General features: G+C 43.2%; 1 protein-coding gene across 8 annotated transcripts in view; it reads right to left on the bottom strand.

Moving 5' to 3' along the window:
- The window catches only part of DISP1 (dispatched RND transporter family member 1), a 222,089-nt gene extending 206,337 nt beyond the window's left edge, over positions 1-15,752 (bottom strand). For 3 of the 8 annotated variants that reach the window (XM_075530576.1, XM_075530542.1, XM_075530557.1), the window contains exon 1: positions 15,600-15,737. Coding sequence is in view for 1 of the 8 variants with exons in the window: in XM_075530533.1 (XP_075386648.1) it covers positions 15,600-15,648 (49 nt within the window). In the remaining 7 variants the exon portion in view is untranslated. Of the gene's footprint in view, positions 1-15,599 lie in introns of all 8 variants that reach the window. The other 5 variants (XM_075530549.1, XM_075530583.1, XM_075530591.1 and 2 more) reach the window with 5 other exon arrangements.
- Positions 15,753-18,626: the final 2,874 nt, after the last annotated feature.

Below are 18,626 nucleotides of genomic sequence, written 5' to 3'. Positions count from 1 at the left end.
AACCGCAAGGTCAGCAGTTCAAAGACACCAGCTGTTCCTCTGGAGAAAGACAAAGCTTTCTATTTCCGTACAGAGTTAATCGTGGAAACCCAGAGGGGCAGTTCTACCCTGTTCTATACGGTCTCCACAAGTCAGAATCAACTCGATAACTGTGTTTTTGGAGTCACCATAAGTGACCCACCATTTTGGGAAACCAAGTGAATGCTAACAATATAACTCAGTAAAAGCACAATTCACCTGCTCCGTCTGCATTTCCAGCTGTCTGCTCACTCTGTGTTCAGGTCCAATAAACTAGCTACCCCAATGTGGCTGCGGTTTCTAACTCCTTTCCCCTACTGCATAAAATACACAAGTGTGCAGTACCTGTCAAAACTTCAAACCTCTCAATTCCCCAGCACACTGTATCAGTCTCTTCAACCACTTACACTTTCACCTGATAGTGAAGGAAACTGGTCACTAAACTCAACTGCCATCGAGCATTAGAAGCAAAAATTCTACTGAGTCCCATCTATATTCCACAGTACATTATGTTAACAGGGTCCTGTCCCTCTTGTCACAGAGCAAGCTCTACAAGAGCACCATCCAACAGAACACTCTCAGAAATGTTTGGTGTCTGCACTGCCAACTCCTATGGCCACCAGCCCATGTAGCAGGTGAGCACTTGAAATGTGGCTTAGTGGGATTGAAGAACTGAATTCTTAATTCTATTTCATTTTAGCAGTTACATGTGACAGGTCAGTGCAACTTTAGAAAACCAGAAATGAAAAGGTTCCTAACCAGCAACAAAACCCACTGAGTTTTATAGAAAGGGTTCATGCACATCAAGAAAACATCACAACTTAGTGCTGCCCAAGCCCACACCTCCAACATTAACCCATATGTCCAACACCAATCCACAAAGTCCTCCTCCATCTCACAAAACACACGCAGTGATACTGATTGCAGGAGGAAAGCCAAGTCAGTAAGCGTGTAAGCATCTCAGCGCTGGCAGGGTTCTCCACACGGCTGCTCCAGCACCCAGGGCTGCATCGGGGTAGGTCCATGTGGCTTCTCCTCAGGGACGTCTTGCAGGAAGTGAGCCTTGCAAGCTGAAGCAGGGCACTGGCTAAGGCAGCTGCACCCTGATCTGACCATCAGAAAGCAAGAGACCCGAGAACATGAAAAGCAAGGCTCACCGAGCCATCTATCTCCCCACTCTTCAATTAATCCCACATGCGTTTATTAGCCAGGTTGGCACAATAAACTATTTCAGGGTTTCTGCAGGTATAAATTGTTATCGAAGCAGAAAAATCCACCAAGGCTAGGAATTATAAAGCTGCTGCTGAGGGAGCTAATGCCCTCTGTTTTAAGTGACACCCACCAAGTCTACCATAACAACCAAGAAAAGAAGTGCACTAATGAAATCCCACCTCCTGGCTTTCCATACCAAGTTGTAAGCTCAGTGACAAAACAACTCATCCAGTCACGAAGTTGGTGAGCAACACAGCCAGGTTCCAGACACTTAGTTTAGGGACCTTCCACTTCCCTACTATGGTAATGGCTGGTTAAGTGGGCACCTAATTGTTGCATGTCTAACTCCCAACTCACTACCAATTACTGTATTCATCTCACCAACTGATACACTCTTGTCTCGACTGTTAAGTGTTAACTTCAAAATAAAAGATTGGAATCAAAACTTTAAAAAAACATTTTTTCATGAAAGAAATTACCATTTTGGGATTTAAGGATTTAAGTTTGACTATAATTGGAAATAGTCTACATAATTTAGGAATACGTCTTTACATATATATGAAATGTCACTATATAATTACATATCTATGTAATAATAATGCACTAAGGGCACTGAGGCTCATTTCCAAGAAGTTTAATTACTGTTTCCTTCTACAAGTCTTTTTTTTAAAAGTGTTTTTTAAGTTCAGTTTTTAGAAACCTTTACAGTATAGCTAAAAATTCATAAATGTTCAAAGACTAAGCTCTAGAGCAAAATTATAAATGTAAGCAATATTTTTTAAACCAAGTTTTCAACTATTCTAGGTTTAAGTGGAATAATTTCATCTTGAGAGCCAGCAAAGGCAGGTATGTTGGAATCTATAATTCCCATGATTTGTTTTCTCTATTCTTTAGAGGCAGGCATGTGGAAACGAGTGCTAGGAGGCAAAAAAAATACCAGTACACTTGGAAAATCTATAAAGAAATCTTAGGACTCCCAGAGAGTAAGACGTAGCTAGGTCCCAAGAATTATCATTTGCCACATACTTCTCTGCTGAAAATCTTATACAAAAACCTGCATGATAGTTACATAACCTGGTACCAACTTGAAACTATTAAGAGTGAAGGGGTGGCAGTGCTCCAAGATGTGAATGGAACATGCTGGCATGGAGTAAGGAACCAGTGGAGAGGTCTGAGGGGCTGGCCTCAATACCAATTACGTGGACACCTGCCACTCACCCCAGAAGAATTTATCTCAGAGGACAGCATTGAAGCTGCAACTCAGGGAGAGGGACATGTCTGATCAGAGCACACGGGAGCAAATGAAGGGGGAGGAAGAGAGAGTGGAACACATACTGGCCCACCAGGCCTGGAGAACGATAGTCCCACTTGGAGCAGCCAATCCACAGAGAGGACCATATGGCCGGCCCCACTATGAGACACAACATCCCTCACTGACCCATAGCCCTACAGGGTACAACACTGGAGACACAGTGTGGGAAGTGCACCCGATCTGACCCCACCACACCAAGGCAAAATACTAAGGGCATGCAACAGAACAGCAAGGAGAGCAGAGCAACAAAGTCCCCAGGGAATACCAAAAATAGACTTTGGGGCCAGGGTTTGGTACCCCATTAGACTCAACCAGAAAACACTCTTAAAGGCCAACAGTCCTTGAACTGACTATAAGCTTTTCTTTTTTGTTGTGTGTTGTGGGTTTTTTTGTTTTGTTCTGTCATTGACTTTTCGTTGTTGTTTGTTTCGTATTATTTTGTTACTTGGTTTTGCTCTGTCTTGTTTTTGTGCATGTTATTACTCCGCAGGTCTGTCTAAATAAGATAGGCTGGACCGACATACCAGGGAGGACATGGGAGAGGGGGAGGCGGGGAAGAGGAAGTGATGTTAACAAACCCAGGGACAGGGGAACAAGAGGAAAGTAAAACGAAATAGAGGAAAGAAGTTGGAGGCAAAGGCACTTATAGAGGTCTAAATAAAGGCAAGCACATATGTAAATACATTTATATATGAAGATGGGGAAATAGATCTATGTGCATATATTTATAGGTTTAGTATTAAGGTAGCAGATGGACATTGGGCATCCACTCAAGTACTTCCCCAATGCAAAAAATACTTTGTTGTATTAAACTGGCATCCCACGATGCTCACCTTCCCAACACGATCGCTGAAGACAAAGCGAGTACATAAGCAAATGTGCTGAAGAAAACTGATGGAGCCTGGCTATCAAAAGATATAGCATATATGGTCTTAAAGGTAAACAAGCGGCCATCTAGCTGAGAAGCAACAAAGCCCACATGGAAGAAGCATACCAGCCTGTGTGATCACGAGGTGTCAAAGGTATCAGGTGACAAAGAACAAACAATCTTATCACTGTGAATGAGGGGGAGAGTGGAGTGGGACCCAAGACACATGTAGGCAACCAGACATCCCCTTACAGAAGGGTCGCGGGGAGGAAACGAGCCAGTGAGGGTGCAGTGTAGCAACGATGAAACATACAACTTTCCTCTAATTCTTAAATGCTTCCTCCCCACTGAGGTTTATTGTGCCAATCTGGCCAATAAACACATGTGGGATTAATTGAAGGGCAAAGAGATAAATGGCTCGGTGACCCTTGCCTTTCTTGTCACTTGCTCTTTGATCATTGGACCAGTGTGCGGCTGCCTTGCTTGTTCTGTGCCTCAATTTCCAAGCTACACTACCTGTGGGACACCTAACCCATGGACTGTGTCGCTGTAATTTGAGGTTCCTTCAAGACCTGCTTCGCCACACCTTTACATCTCTTGAGCTGGGGACTGATAGACCCTGTCATCTGGCTGACTGTTGGTGACCTACCTTGCTGTTTGCTGCCTGTGCCTAGATAGCCTGAATTGCTCTACAGAATAGCCTGAATTGCTCTACCTGGCGGCCCCAAGACTTGAAGGACTGCCAGTGTCTCACAACTGTCTCACGGGAGTGAGTTGCACTGAGCCATTTGTACTGCCTTATAATTTAACTGTTTATTTCTTGTGTTATATATCTATCAGTATAAATATATATATATATAATTATTAGCAATCTGGTTTTGTCTCTCTAGAGAACCCTAACACCACACCCCACCCCCCACTAGCATGATCTGAATTCTACCTTGCAATTCTGGATAGACCAGAGGATGTACGCTGGTACAAATAAGAACTGGAAACACAAGGAATCCAGGGTGGATGATCCCTTTAGGACCAGTGGTGAGAGTGGCCATACCGGGAGGGTGGAGGGAGCATGGGGTAGAAAGGGGGAACCGATTACAGGGATCTACATATAACCTCCTCCCTGGGAGACGGACAACAGGTAAATGGGTAAAGGGCGATGTCGTACAGTGTAAGATATGACAAAATAATAATTTATAAAATGTCAAGGGTTCATGAGGGAGAGGGGAGTGAGGTAGAAAAATGAGGAGCTGATGTCAGGGGCTTAAGTCGAGAGCAAATATTTTGAGAATGATGAAGGTAACAAAAGTACAAATGTGCTTTACACAATTGATGTATGTATGGACTGGATTGTGCCAAGAGTTGCATGAGCCCCCAATAAAATGATTTTTTTTAAAAGAGTGAAGGGGTGGGGTTTAGCTGTCAATCAGGTCGTTGCTTGATGACCTCATTTAGAGGCACTATGGAGATAAATAGCTCAGATAAATAGCTCGCTGGAGGTAGAACAAAGACACTCTCTCTGCTACACATTCCTGTTGACAAGTCACGTAGCAGCCAGAGTCCTGAAGTTGGAGAAGCCACGTAGACCCAAGCCAGCGCTGAGATGCTTCCAATGCCACTGGATCTACAAGACTATGTACTAACTGGCCTGTGATCTTCCTGCATTCAGCACCATTACATGACTATGTGAGTTTAAAGAGGAATTTATGAACTAGTATCAGACGTATGAGCTAACATCAGACTATGGACATGGTCTGGACTGTGATATTTCTTAATGTACAATTGCTCCTTGATATAAAGTTCTTCCTTACACACACAAGTGTCTCTGGATTTGTTTCTCTAGTCTATCCAGACTAACACAGCCTGAAAAAGAGCATTTCTTTCCTAGTTACAATCAATCCAAAACCAGTCCTGCTACAACACAAGCTTTAAGTGGTATTACAAATTTGCAAGAGAACAATGAAAAGGATTGCTAATATATAAATAAGAAAATTGAGAACAAAATATTTCTCCACAAATGCAAAAGCTGGACCACTCAAAGGAAGGCAAAGTGAAACTTAACAGGAGTAAGTGTGAAGTCCTGCAGTTGTACGGCTCCCAAACTATGAAAATCAGTCTGGTTCTTATCTGACATCATTGGCTGGCCAAAATCCTTTATGAGTATGATGTGTCTGCTTAAATGGTCAGGCATTTTTTTAACTTCAAAAACAGAATAGTATGGAGCCCTGATGGGTTATGAGTTGGGCTGTTAGCTATCAGTCAACAGTTCAAACCCACCAGTCACTGCAGGGGAGAAAAACGAGGCTATCTACTCTTATAAAGATTTATAGTCTTGGAAACCTACCCAGTTGATACCTCTATAGGGTCACGATGAGTCCGAATTTACTCTATGGCAAGAGGCTTGAGTTTATGGTGTCCATTTTGCAAGGAGTCCACAGTTCTACTATTTGCTGCATTGGTCAGACATCTAAACAGTGTTGGTTACTATGGAAGTCATACTTTCAGAATACTAACAAATTTGTGGTTAGGTGTCATGGCATAGATTTTGCCTCACAGGAACTCCAGGTGAGAGAGTAGAACTGTATGAGACGATTTTCTTGGTTTGGTTTGGTTTTTTAACCAAAGCAGATTGCCAGGTCTTTCTTCCTTGGAGTCGCTGGGCTGGTTCAACCTGCCAAACTTTTGGTTAGCAGCCAAGCACCTAACTGTTGTGCCATCAGGGTGACTTCCTGGCAATGTTGTGCTTCCAAAATAAGGTGATGAGGATGACACAGGATCTGGATACTAACATTCTTTAACCTGGAGAGGAATGTGGTCTTTCAATATGTGGCATAATTTTAGATAACCAAGAGAGAACCGACAACTGACTCAACAACTACCACCACCACTACCGGCACAGGAAGGTTGTGAACAGCTGATGACTATATTCCTGCGTGGCCTGTAGAACTCTGGACTCAGAACGTGATGGTGTACATGGTATTAGATTAGGTAGAAGACTGGCTAAGTGGCTGCTACAGGTTCATTCCAATTCTAGTGCGTTGTTCTCTTAAGTGCTAAAAAAAAAAGTCTGGTTGATAAGCATTTTGTTTCCTCCCAAACAGCAAGGTTGGTTGGTAAGGGAGAATTAAAAATTCAGAGGGATTCTACAGTACAAATACACATGACCTGTAAGTGTCTAAAACTGGGAAGCTGTGAAAAGAGAGTTGTAGCAGGCTGAACAGCTGTAGGAGGGAGAGTGGAAATATACCTACAAAAATCGAGAGGTTTGACAGGTGATATTTACATGTTTGTATTGACTTCTGCTACAATACAAATATATCTATGAACGCTGGGGACAATCCATGGAGCAAAGTTAAATACTTCTTAGACATGAGCAAAATGACTGAGGGAATGAGTCCCTGGTTTAGGAGCTCAGGACCATCATCTTGGGACACCAAGGTCAATGACCATAAAATAGTTCCCAAAGGCAAAGATCTATATGTGAGCAGCCATCTAAGGTGCATCTATCGGTCTCTCATCCGTAGCAAAAGATGATGGCAAAAAATTGAAAGACATAAGGAAACAGTTAGCCAAATGAACTAATAAATTACAAACATCAGTCTCCACAACCCTGGGACCAGAAGAACTAGATGATGCCTGGCTACTCTACCTGTACTACTCTGAAAAGGATCCCATTAGAAAGTCCTGGATATAGTAAGAGGAAAACGTGGAACTGAATTTAAAATCATCAAAGAACCCAGTCTTAGTGGTCTGGCAAGAGACTCTGGCCCTTGGTCACTCTTCATGCCTAGAACTGAACTCATGCCTGTGGTAGACTAATCCATCATTTAAGATCAAAGGGCAGCATTTACTCAAGGGCAAAGTTGAGTGGGTTAGGGAAGGGGGAGGAAAAGGGAAAAGAAACCACAGGGAAGCAGTGGATTACATGATGGTGCCTTGAGGGGAATGCAATGGATGAGCAGAGACAAAACGTGGATGAACCACTGAATGTTAAACTGATATCCTGCTGTATAAACCTTCACCTAATTCACAATAAAAAGTATTTCCAAGAAGGAAAAGGGAATCGGATTCAGTGTTAGAAGGCATGGGGTTGCAGCCTCGTTCTAATACCACCTAACTCCCTAGGACACTGGGCAAATCATGTAGCCTTTCTGGGTCTTTTACATCTCAGGTACAAGGATACAACCTCTTAGTAAATAACTCTAAGAATACCTGATAAGTATTTTCAAATAAATTATCAATCTTAGTACTCTACACTAGTCAGACTGTCCCCCTCACCCCAACCCTGCAAAGCTAAAACCCAGACCTAGAAAAAGCAAACAAGGGGGGAGAAATCCATTGCCAGCAAACGGATTCTGACTCATGGCAGGCCCAGGTGTTACAGCAGAGGAGAGATGTACTGCGCAGGGTTCTCCTGATTGTAACCCTTTCGGGAAGCAGGTAATAACCAGTCAGCCAGGGACAAACCCTGCAAACCGACTGACCACACAGGACTCCTCACAAATTACGGCAGTCTAAATAGCGAAAAGTTACCTAACTCCAACCCACTGCCACGGAGTCCAGTCTGACTCCACGCAGGGGTTCCATACAGCCTTTCTAAGACGATCAATATTTGTGGGAACATCTAGCTTTATCTCTCTACTAAAGAATAGGTTTGAACTGCCACACATTCAGCTGGTAGCACAATGCCCAACCCACAGCACCACCGAAGGGCCTTTAAGAAAGTTAACAAGGCAGGTCTTAAGAGAAAGGTTAAGTGGTCCTGAAAGAGATGCTGTCTGGTTGTTTTCTATAACCCAGGTGTACGGATTAAGGAGCTTAAAGGATATGAGATAAGCATAGCCAAGATATGGGGGAATGGAGGAGGTAGCATTTTAAGGAAGAACTTTACATGTGTGTTTTGAGGGGCCAATGAAGATATGTACACTAGAGAGCAATAGACAGACAGGAGGAATGCGTACTCTTGTCAGGATAAGACCCTGGAAGAGGCTATGGAAGTTTAAGAAATCAAAACCCATCTATCCAGGGTTGGTCAACATTTTCCATCTTAAGAGCTTTTTTTTTCTTTTTAATCATTTGATTGGGGGCTCGTACAACTCTTTTTTTTCTTTTTTTTTATTAAAGGTTTTTTTTTTAAACAATTTATTAGGGGCTCATACAACTCTTATCACAGTCCATACATATACATACATCAATTGTATAAAGCACATCTGTACATTCTTTGCCCTAATCATTTTATTTTTTTTCCTCCTCTTTTCTTTTTTTACATTTTACTAGGGACTCATACAACTCGTACAACTCTTATCACAAGTCATCCATCCATTCATCGTGTCAAGCACATTTGTACATCTGTTGCCTTCATCATTCTCAAAACATTTTCTTTCTACTTGAGCCTTGGTATCAGCTCATTTCCCCCTCCCCCACCCTCCCTCCCTCTCTCACAAACCCTTGATAATTTCTAAATTAGTATTTGTTCATGTCTTACACTGTCCAATGTCTCCCATCACCTACTTTTCTGTCCCTCCCCCAGGGAGGGGAGAATTCTTAAAAGAAATTCTTAAGATCACTTTCCAAGCTCTAGGATTCTACGAATTAGAGTCCATAAAAACTTTATTAGGATGTGAAACAAAATAGATGAAACTTTATAAAGGCATCGTTTGAATCAAAAGTATCTTTGTTTTCGAGTGTAGTAGAATCTTTAAAAATAAGTGGATCTGGATAGAGGGTGAACGGGGCTCGGTGACTGCTAGGTTTATGTCAACCCTGGGAGGCCCAGATCCTCCCATTACACACCCTCACATAGTGAGTTCAGCTCCCTAAGGGAATCTGTGAAGCAGCCACACAGTTGTGGGAAGAATGAGGTAGAGTAGCACCTCCTCAATCTGGTCACAGCCTTGATACAATTGAAGGAGGGTTGATTCAGGTGTAGCCAACCCTTCGTAGACTGACACTGTGAGGAAGCTAGCTGGATCTGGACCCTGCATCTGGTGTGACAGTAATTGCCTGCTGGTCTCAGGAGCCATCAGCTGACGGTTCACTTTGGCTTCATTTGGCACACATCATTCATTCAGCTCTGCATCCGCCAGTCTATGGTCTTCCTGCTTCCTGTGCTCTTAGCCTCTGCAGGTACGTGAGTCGGGAGAAGCCTCTAGCTTACATGTGACCCCCTCACTTGAAACGAACAGGACTTACCCCATTCTCTAACTCTGTTGGCATATCTTTATAGGAATCTCCTTTTGTATACACCCACTGCACGTACACACATCACTAGCTTTTCTTCTCTGGAGAACCCAGCTTAACACAGGTTTCCTGCACTATTTATCTTTGCAACTTTAACCATCTTTGTAAATGTATTCAATTACTAGGAAATCGTATTAGTTTGATTTAAAATATTAAGAGGTACACCTGATACCATAATAGTTACAGAATTCTAATGAAAAAGTCTCGAACTCCCCAGATCTGCTTCTTCTTCACCCCTTCCCACCACCACCCCAACTCTGTAACACAAATTCACTCACTGCTAGCGCTTGGTCTTCTCATATCTACAATGTCTTCAACATGTCCGTGCCTTCTCCTCAAGACTGAAAATGTTGTTGTTACTTGCTTTTCGGTCAATTCCAATTCTGACCAATATCCACGCCAAAATAAACTTCAATAATTGTTCTTCTATTCACAGCTCAACTCTCTCTCAAATCAGGGCTTTGAGCCAGTCCACTGTGGTTTGATTCACAGCTGAGCATTTGCATCTGTCTCAGCTGTAAGGGTCAAGCCGGAATGAACCAGTTCAAAGCCCTACCTCAGCCTCTCCATGATTCCCTCACAGGCATCTGTCAATTCCGACTCACAGTGACCCTATAGGACAGGGGAGAGCTGCTCCTGTGGGTTTCCGGGAGTGTAGCTCTTTACAAGCGTAGAAAGCCTCATCTTTCTCCCACAGAGAAGCTAGGGTTCCTCTTATCCTATAAACTGGACGTCTAGCGCCTCTGCCAGGTCATTCTTGTGACAGGTGGGAGGGGTTGGCCCCGGAGCATGCAGTAAGGGAATGCATTCTCTCTGTAGGGAATGAAAAACAATAATAAAGCCAACTAAAATTCTGTCTGTTTTCCATTGTCATGAGCTAGAAATTCTAAATGACCTCAGTGCTAAGATATTCCTTCTGACCATAGCCAACAGCTCCCTTGTTCATCATCAGCATATCACTGGGATATACTGTCTCCTTCCCAATCCTTACCCAGACCCTTTATGCAATAACTCTTCCTTGTCTCAGGCTCTCACACCAAATACAACTAACAAAAGCCAAGAATACACGGTATATTTTCTACAGTACTTGCAATTGTGAAGTGTAACACATCATCTTAACAGAAAGGTTATAGATAATTTAATATGATGCCTCAATAGAAGCAAACCTGAGTAAAGTCTATATACAAGGGTAATAACCAGGATTGCAATGCTTTCTGACTTATCCTTGTAACCACTTACGTCAAGGATATGTCAAGGTTTATGCCAAACAAAACATGATTAAATATGTCTCTGTGATCAGTGAATAGCTGCAGACAGGCTTTCTCAGTAATGCAATTACAGAGTGCCGTCAAAAGAAGTTCCAATCAAAATGGTGACTTCCCAGGGGATTTGCTCGGTCTGTTAATTCAAGGCAGAGAGGTCGCGATGATGGCTTTGAGGGGCTGCCAAGGGGTAATCTGGATAGATTTTCTCGAAGAATAAAAAAAATAAAAACATGGGACTTATTAGGAAGAAGTTAGGAGAATATTGAAAACTGCATTAGTAAGAAAAAGTTATGCCAAGAATTTTTTTTCCATGACAATGCACCTACTCATTCTTCAAAAGCAGCAGGGGGCTGTTCCGAAAGAATTTCACTGAGAAACTTTATTTCATCCACTTAAACGTTTTCTCAGGGAGAGTCCTCATCTTGCCCCTTCAGACTCCTTTTAGCTCTCGAAACTCAAAAGAACACAATTTGTGTCCCTGGAAAATATTCAAACTGCCATTTTGATGCAATATAAATTGATGAGCACAGACTTCTTCAGAGAAGGGTGAAATAATGGGAAGACTGTCTACAGAGTACTTCTAAGTCAAGAAACAGTAGCTTCACATTTTTATACTGCTCTGATTCCATACCAGTACTTTTTGACTTGTGTTCATATATAAGCTCATCATTTATGATTTAGTTCTAAAACTCTTTTTCAAATGAACAATAATCTGAGCAAGTATTTCAAAATTATAACCGTAAGCCTAGATGCTGGGAGATTTGTTAAAATGTGTGGAATTAAGCTCAATAGATTAGGCAGGGTTATCCTAAGAGGGATGCAGTCCTATCTGGCTACTGTGATCCCCAGATGAGTCACTCTGAGGCCCAGATCCTTTTGATCACAATGAAAGAAAATGTCTTAACACAGCAAGGAAAGGCGACAGAACAGAGACCCTAAGCACGGCTTTGATGCTCTGCTTCAGCCAGACTTGCTGAGTCATAATCAGCTTCATGGGCAGTGGAGCAGCTGGCAGTTGGCCAGTAGGTCAATACTCTATTTGATATTACCAGGAACAGTAATACTGGTAGCATGGTGGTTAATGGGCTTGCTTGCCTGTGAACCAAAGGGTGAGCAGTTCAAAGCTACTAGCTACACTTTCTCTGTAAGAGAAAGATATAGCACTGAGAAAGATATAGCACTATTGTACTTACATAATCTGGTGTCCATTTGGGATTTAAGAGGATTGAGAGTGAAGGGGTGGGGTCTAGCCTATAAATCGGGATATAGCCAGTGAGGACTCTGTGAGGGCATGGCCTTCTCCTGAGGCAAGAGAGACTCTCTCTCATTACTCACTCCCTTGAAACTCCCTTGACACTCTACTGAAAATTCTCACTCCCTGAGATGATGCTCTACTGACAAGATACAAGGCGCTACGCCCTGGGAGCCAGATGAGCCACGTAGAGACCTCTGCCAGTGCTGAGATGCTTAAAACACCACTGGATCCACAAGACTTCCAACCCACTGGCCTGTGATCTTCCTGCATTCGGTGTCATTGCATGTGTTTCGTGAGTCTGAAGAGAACTTTACAGATTGGTATCGGACATTTGGGCTAATATAGGACTTATAGACTTGATGTGGACTGAGTTGGAATGTTTTCTCATTCCAGGTATATAAACCTCTTTCTTACTCACATATGAGTTTCTATGAATTTGTTTCACTAGTCTACCCAGACTGACACAGCGCTCTACTTCTCTAAAGACATTGAGACAGTTTGCCTCAAATTGAAGCCATGAGCAGCAGTTGACCAGAAGGTAGTAGTAGGGTTAGGCTTGTGCAGAAGTCGTACCTCTCTGTTGTAATCAATTCTCCTAATTATATCAATGGCAGGAAAAGGTTTTCTAAAAATAAAATGGATAGCCAGAAAATGTAAGCCGCCCCTAAAATCAATATGCCAAATTACTTAATATACTATAAACTGATAATTAAGGGAAATAAAATACATAAGTTGTACACATGCAGAAGTCCTTGGTTATTTTATAGTTCTTTCAATACATAGATACCTATTGCATCATATCAGAAATAGTAAAAGGTACAGAATCACTAGCAATTTTCCACCACCACCCCAATTTTAAAAATGTAATTGGTTAAACTGCAAAAACAACTAAAGCCAAACTATTAATAACATAGACCTTATCAAGAGCAAAATCTGAAAACTATACTCTATCATTAGAACATTGAGCATAAATGCCCAAAATTATGAACAAAGGAAAATCAAATTTCAAACAGACTATTCCATTATATAACAAAAACTGGCCAGCAGCAGAACGCAGGCCCCTTTTTGTCTCAACAACAAGCAATTCCTCCAAGCAGGAATTAAGATGTGAAGACTTACAAGCTTTTTCAACGGCTTTATTTCCCAAAATCTAAAGGGAGGGGGAAAATGTATTGTTAAATCCATGACTACATGGAAAAACAAGATCAAGCCTTAACAGATAAGCAGTCTGGTCTACTTTAAAGAAGTTTACATTAAGAAATGTATAGCAATCCATATGGCAGTTAATTCAATAACTTTATAGAGCAGTGTCGCTTCCAGTCTCTTTTGAAAAGTATTCAACATGCTCCGCTACAAGATAAGGCACTGTTTATGTCTATGCTTTACTTGTTCAAACATCAGCTGTGCCCGTCACCATCAGGACTCCAGAAGTCTACTTACACAAGTACAGCTCTTCAAAGCTTCCTGATCAGCAAGGTAAGGTGAAGCCACTGATCTCTTCCCATCCAGCAGAAAGAAGTGGTAAAAAGCAAAAAACCATCACAAACAATTAGTGCCTCCATGAATGGGCCATGGAAACCAGTCTCCCCAACCCTGAGACTAGGAAAACTGGGTGGTACCTGGCTGCCAATCCAAACTGCTTTGGAAAAGAACCACATTAGAAGGGCCTGGCTAGAATGAGAGGAAAATGTGGGGCTAAATTCAAAACAAGAGACCAGGTTTACTGGTAGGATACAGACAGGTAAGACGCCTGAGACAATGGTCTTCAGTCACTTCAGGTCTAGAATTGAACCACTGTGGTAGAATAATCAATCACTGAAGATCAAAAAAACAGCAATTATCCAAGGACAAAGTCCAGAGAGTCAGAAAAAAAGGAGGAACGGAAATAGGAAAAACAGGGAGAAAGCGGGCTATGTAATGGTGCATTGAGGAGATTGCAATGGATGAGCTGAAACAGAATTTGTATGAACTGTTGAATGTAAAACTGATGGTGAGCCTTTTAAACCTTTACCTAATTCACAGTATTTAATTTGGTTTAAGTTAATATGCTAGCAAAACACTGAAGCAACCGTACGTATCAAATGTTCTACTTTACTTGAGTGAATTCAAGTCAGGTCACCATATCAGATCTAAAAGTCAACAGCACAGGTTTTAAAAATTAAAATTCTAACACTGTAAAGTACACACGATCATCAGATGTCACTGTCCACTACGGAGAGTGTTAGGATTCTTTTAGCTACTTTACACAGTTGGCAAAAATCCAACTCATTTACCAACTATTTATATTATGTAGATCAGGCCATCCATTTTAATTACAGCCTATAAAATATAAACCCAATGTAGATAATAATTAACACTGATAATAATTACCTCCTGGTAATGATCAAAGCAAGTCTGCAAACTACACACCAGCTATTAAGAAAAATGAAAGGTACTACTGTGTATTTAACAACAGATCTTGGGTTATTATTGGTCTGTATTTTTTATGTACTTTCAAAGGCACTTATATAGATTTCCTTGAAACAGAAATAAAAACAAATAGTAAATTCTTAGGAATTGCTAATAATTTGCTGCACCCTAATGTAAAATTGCCCTTCCTGATAAAAATTTCCAAACTAAATCCAATAGGATAACTGTTAGGAAAAAATGTATCAGAAAGTTGGACAGGTTAACGACAGACCTGTATAAACCTGTAACTGCAAATATTGACAGCACTGGCTTTCCATATGATTACCACTGAGATCTGAAAAGCATTCAGTTCACTGCATGACAAAGGAAATAAGACAACCTACAGGTCTGCACAGTCCAGTCCGGAACGAAAACTTTGGTTGGCTTGCTTTTATGATGAGAACTTTAAAGTACAATCAATTTAACACAGAAAAGCTCAAGAGCTGGGCCTGGGTGAGAAGAGTTTACATTTCCCCTGCAGATGTAAAATATTGTTCTGAAATTTACACAAGGAGGGTGGGGGGGGCGGCCACCAGTTTTGGGTGTGTGTGTTTTAATAGCATGCATTGCAAGTGAAGCGAGACGAGGTCAGCATCCTTCGGGAGGCTAGTCAGTCATCTTTCGGATCCGTTAGGTCAAGATGCCCTCCTCGGCTACGCCCCTCGGAGAATGACTGACCCTACTCTAGTCTCCCAGACCGCGCACGGCGAGCTTCACCATCTCGTGCCACCCTCACGGGCCATCCGCCAGGAGCCCAGGACACTCTCCCGACGCGGGACGGCTTCGCTCCGAGATGCTTCTCTGCCCAGCGTCATCCGCAGCCCGCAGGACGCCCGAAGCCCCTTCGGCCTAAGTCCCTGGGACACCGGTGCTCAGCCCCTCACGGCTGCCCAGGGGTCGCCCCACTCCCCGGCCCCTGCTCCGTCCCCTTCCCTCAGCGCCAGGATCCCAGCTCTCGGGAAGCGCACACTCCCCGGGCCCTACCCGTTCTCCCCGTCCCGCGGCGCGCGGCAGCAGCCGGGCCGAGAGGCATCCGCTGATGGACAAGTGCACGGGCTCTCTGGGCTCGGAACTCACCTCCAGCCCGGTTCTCGGCTCTTGGCCCGGAGCCGGGCTTCCGTCTCGCGCCGGAAGGCGGTCGGGCGCGCGCCCGGAAGTCCCGCCTCCGCTCGCTCCCCGCCCGCTCGCCCGCGGGGATCCCGTCGGGAGCACCTGGAGCAGCGGGGTCGCCGGCTCTCGTGAGAGGGACTTCGCACTCCCGTCCCTCGTGCTCCTTCCCTTTGTCCGTCACCAGACCTGCCCGGCGCCTGCCGACTCTGCTCCAGCCCCGCGAAGCAGGGATTGAAAATGGACGGCACTGAAAACAACGACGCGATGGGGCTGAGCTCTTCCTCCCTTCATTGCTGGTATGGGTGCGCTCGACCCAGTGATAAATTAACAGGCATCTGCGAGAAAACCAGTGCCGGCTGGAGTGCCTAGGAAACCAGGCACTGTGGACCAAAAGTAGGAATGGTAAAGTTCCGGGGGTGGGGGTGGGGGTGGGGGCCTTTAGCGACTTTCCCGTTGAGACAGAAATAAATGATAAATAGGGCTAGGGCCTTGCCTAGCAGAAGGACACCAAGAACTGAGTTCGAATTGCGCAGCGAGGTGGAGGATTGCGCTGAATTTAGCGAGGCCTGAGCTCAGCCACCAAGTCTGTTCATGAAGATGACATTATACCAAGAAACGTTGGCGTTAGCCCGCTGTTAACAGGAAATCGGCAGGATCTTCTAGGGACCTAAAAAGAACCAGGATGTTCACTAGGATAAATTAAACTGGTTATCAATTCAAAATAAGAACTTGACAAAATCATAAATAAAAATGTACCCTGGAAAACTGGCAGCCCCGGTGGCCAGGAGGGGCACAGCCCTCCGCACCAATATTTAGCCACCCATTGCTGTCAGAAACATTCCCTGGACCGGGCCGCAAGGAGTTGAGAGAACACTAAACACCTCACACTTGACCAGGACCGAAGGTGCCCTTTTTAACAAAGACACAGAGGGACGCCTTGCATTTTGCTTTCTTCGGATGAGGAAATTCAGAATGCGCGACCGCGGGAAAATGACTCTATGGATGGAGGCGAGCTCTGTGTTCACGCTAAAAGACAGAGCTTTGCAAATGGAGCAAACGTCGGATGGAAAGACTTAATAAAACCACTCCCTGTAGAAAGCCTGATGGGGGTTGATCGAATGCAAGGTGGCCAAGAGGAATTACTGAGAGCCAAATGAAGGGTGAACAGTATAGTGCAGAGGTTCTCAACCTTTCACAGGGGTCACCTAAGACCATGGGAAAACACATTTCCCATGGTCTTAGGAACTGAGACACCGCTCCAGGCAGGTCTGCCCACATGCAGCTACACCCACCTATGAGTACCCATCTTGAAGACTGTTACCCGTGCCACACCATGCTTCAAGACAAAAGTTTATTTATTTGTCATTAGAAATATTTCACAATATCTAATTACATATTGTTTTTGTGATGAATCACTATGCTTTAATGATGTTCAATTTGTAACAATGAAAATACATCCTGCAGATCAGATATTTGCATGATGATTCATAACAGTAGTAAAATGACAAATATGAAGGAGCAATGAACATAATTTTATGGTTGGGGGTCACCACAACATGAGGAACTGTATTAAATGGTCGGGGCATTAGGAAGGTTGAGAATTGCTGTTATAATGGGACAGGAAGAAAGTAAAAGAAAATAGAGGAAAGAGCTATTTAAGACATTTATAGAGGTATTAATATATAACAATATAGATCTATGCTTATAAGCATATATTTATGTTAAGTGTTAGGGTAGCAGACAGACATTATGCCTCTACTTAAGTACTCCCTCAATGTACGAACTTTGTTATAATCTGGCATTCTGTGATGCTCACCTTCCTGACACAATTGATGAAGTGAAAATAAGTGCATAAGCAAATGTGGTGAAGAAAGCTGATGGTGCCTGCCTATTACAGGATATGGTATCTGAGATCTTAAAGGCTCGAGGTTAAACAAGTGGCCATCTAGCAAGGAAGCAACAAAGCACACATGGAAGAAGCACACCAGCCTATGTGATGACCAGGTATCCATGGGATCAGGTATCAAGCATCAGAAGACCCAAAACAAACAATTATATCAATGTGAACAAGGGTGGTCAGATGGAGACCCAAAGCCCATTTGTAAACAGTTGGACATCCACTCACAGAAGGGTCACAAGGAAGGGACAAGGCAGCCTGAGTGCAGTATAGCACTGGCAAAAAACACAACATTCCTCTAGATCTTTAATAATTCCTCCACCCCCACTATCATGATCCCAGTTTGACCTTAGAAATCCTGCTAGACCAGAGCATGTACACTGGTACAGATAAGAGCTCTCGACACATAGAATCCAGGACAGATAAACCCCTCAGGAACAATACTAGGAGTATATCATGAGGGTAGGGGGAAGGTGGGAGGGGACAAGGGAGAGAAAGGGGGAACCAATCGCAATGATCAAGGTATAACACCCCCCCCCAGGGACGAAAAACAGAAACATGGGTGAAGGAAGATTACAGATGGTGTAAGATATGTAAATAACAATACCTTACAGTTTATGAAGGGGTCACGAGGGTGGGAAAGTGGGGGAGGGAAAAAAGAGGAGCAGATATCAAGGGCTCAAGTACAAAGAAAATGTTTTGAAGATGATGATGGCAACATTTGTACAAATGTGCTTCATACAATTGATATATGGACTGTTATAAGAGCTGTAAGAGCCCCAAGTAGACTGATTTATTTTTTAAAAAGAAAGCAACCACTCCCTACTAGATAAACTAAACTCCCCTCCCCCCACACACACACACAATGTGCCCTCAACAATGATTTCTCACATCCATGTACCAAACAAAAAAAACGAACTCACTGCCATTGATAATGCTACTCATAGCAACCTTAAGGACAAGGTAGCACTGCCCCTATGCATTTCCAAAACTGTAACGCTTTA

This window comes from Tenrec ecaudatus, chromosome 1 (assembly GCF_050624435.1).
Source record: "Tenrec ecaudatus isolate mTenEca1 chromosome 1, mTenEca1.hap1, whole genome shotgun sequence".
In the NCBI taxonomy this organism is placed as follows: domain Eukaryota; kingdom Metazoa; phylum Chordata; class Mammalia; order Afrosoricida; family Tenrecidae; genus Tenrec; species Tenrec ecaudatus.
The sequence above is the reverse complement of the archived record's forward strand: the minus strand, read 5'-3'. Positions and strand labels throughout refer to the sequence as shown.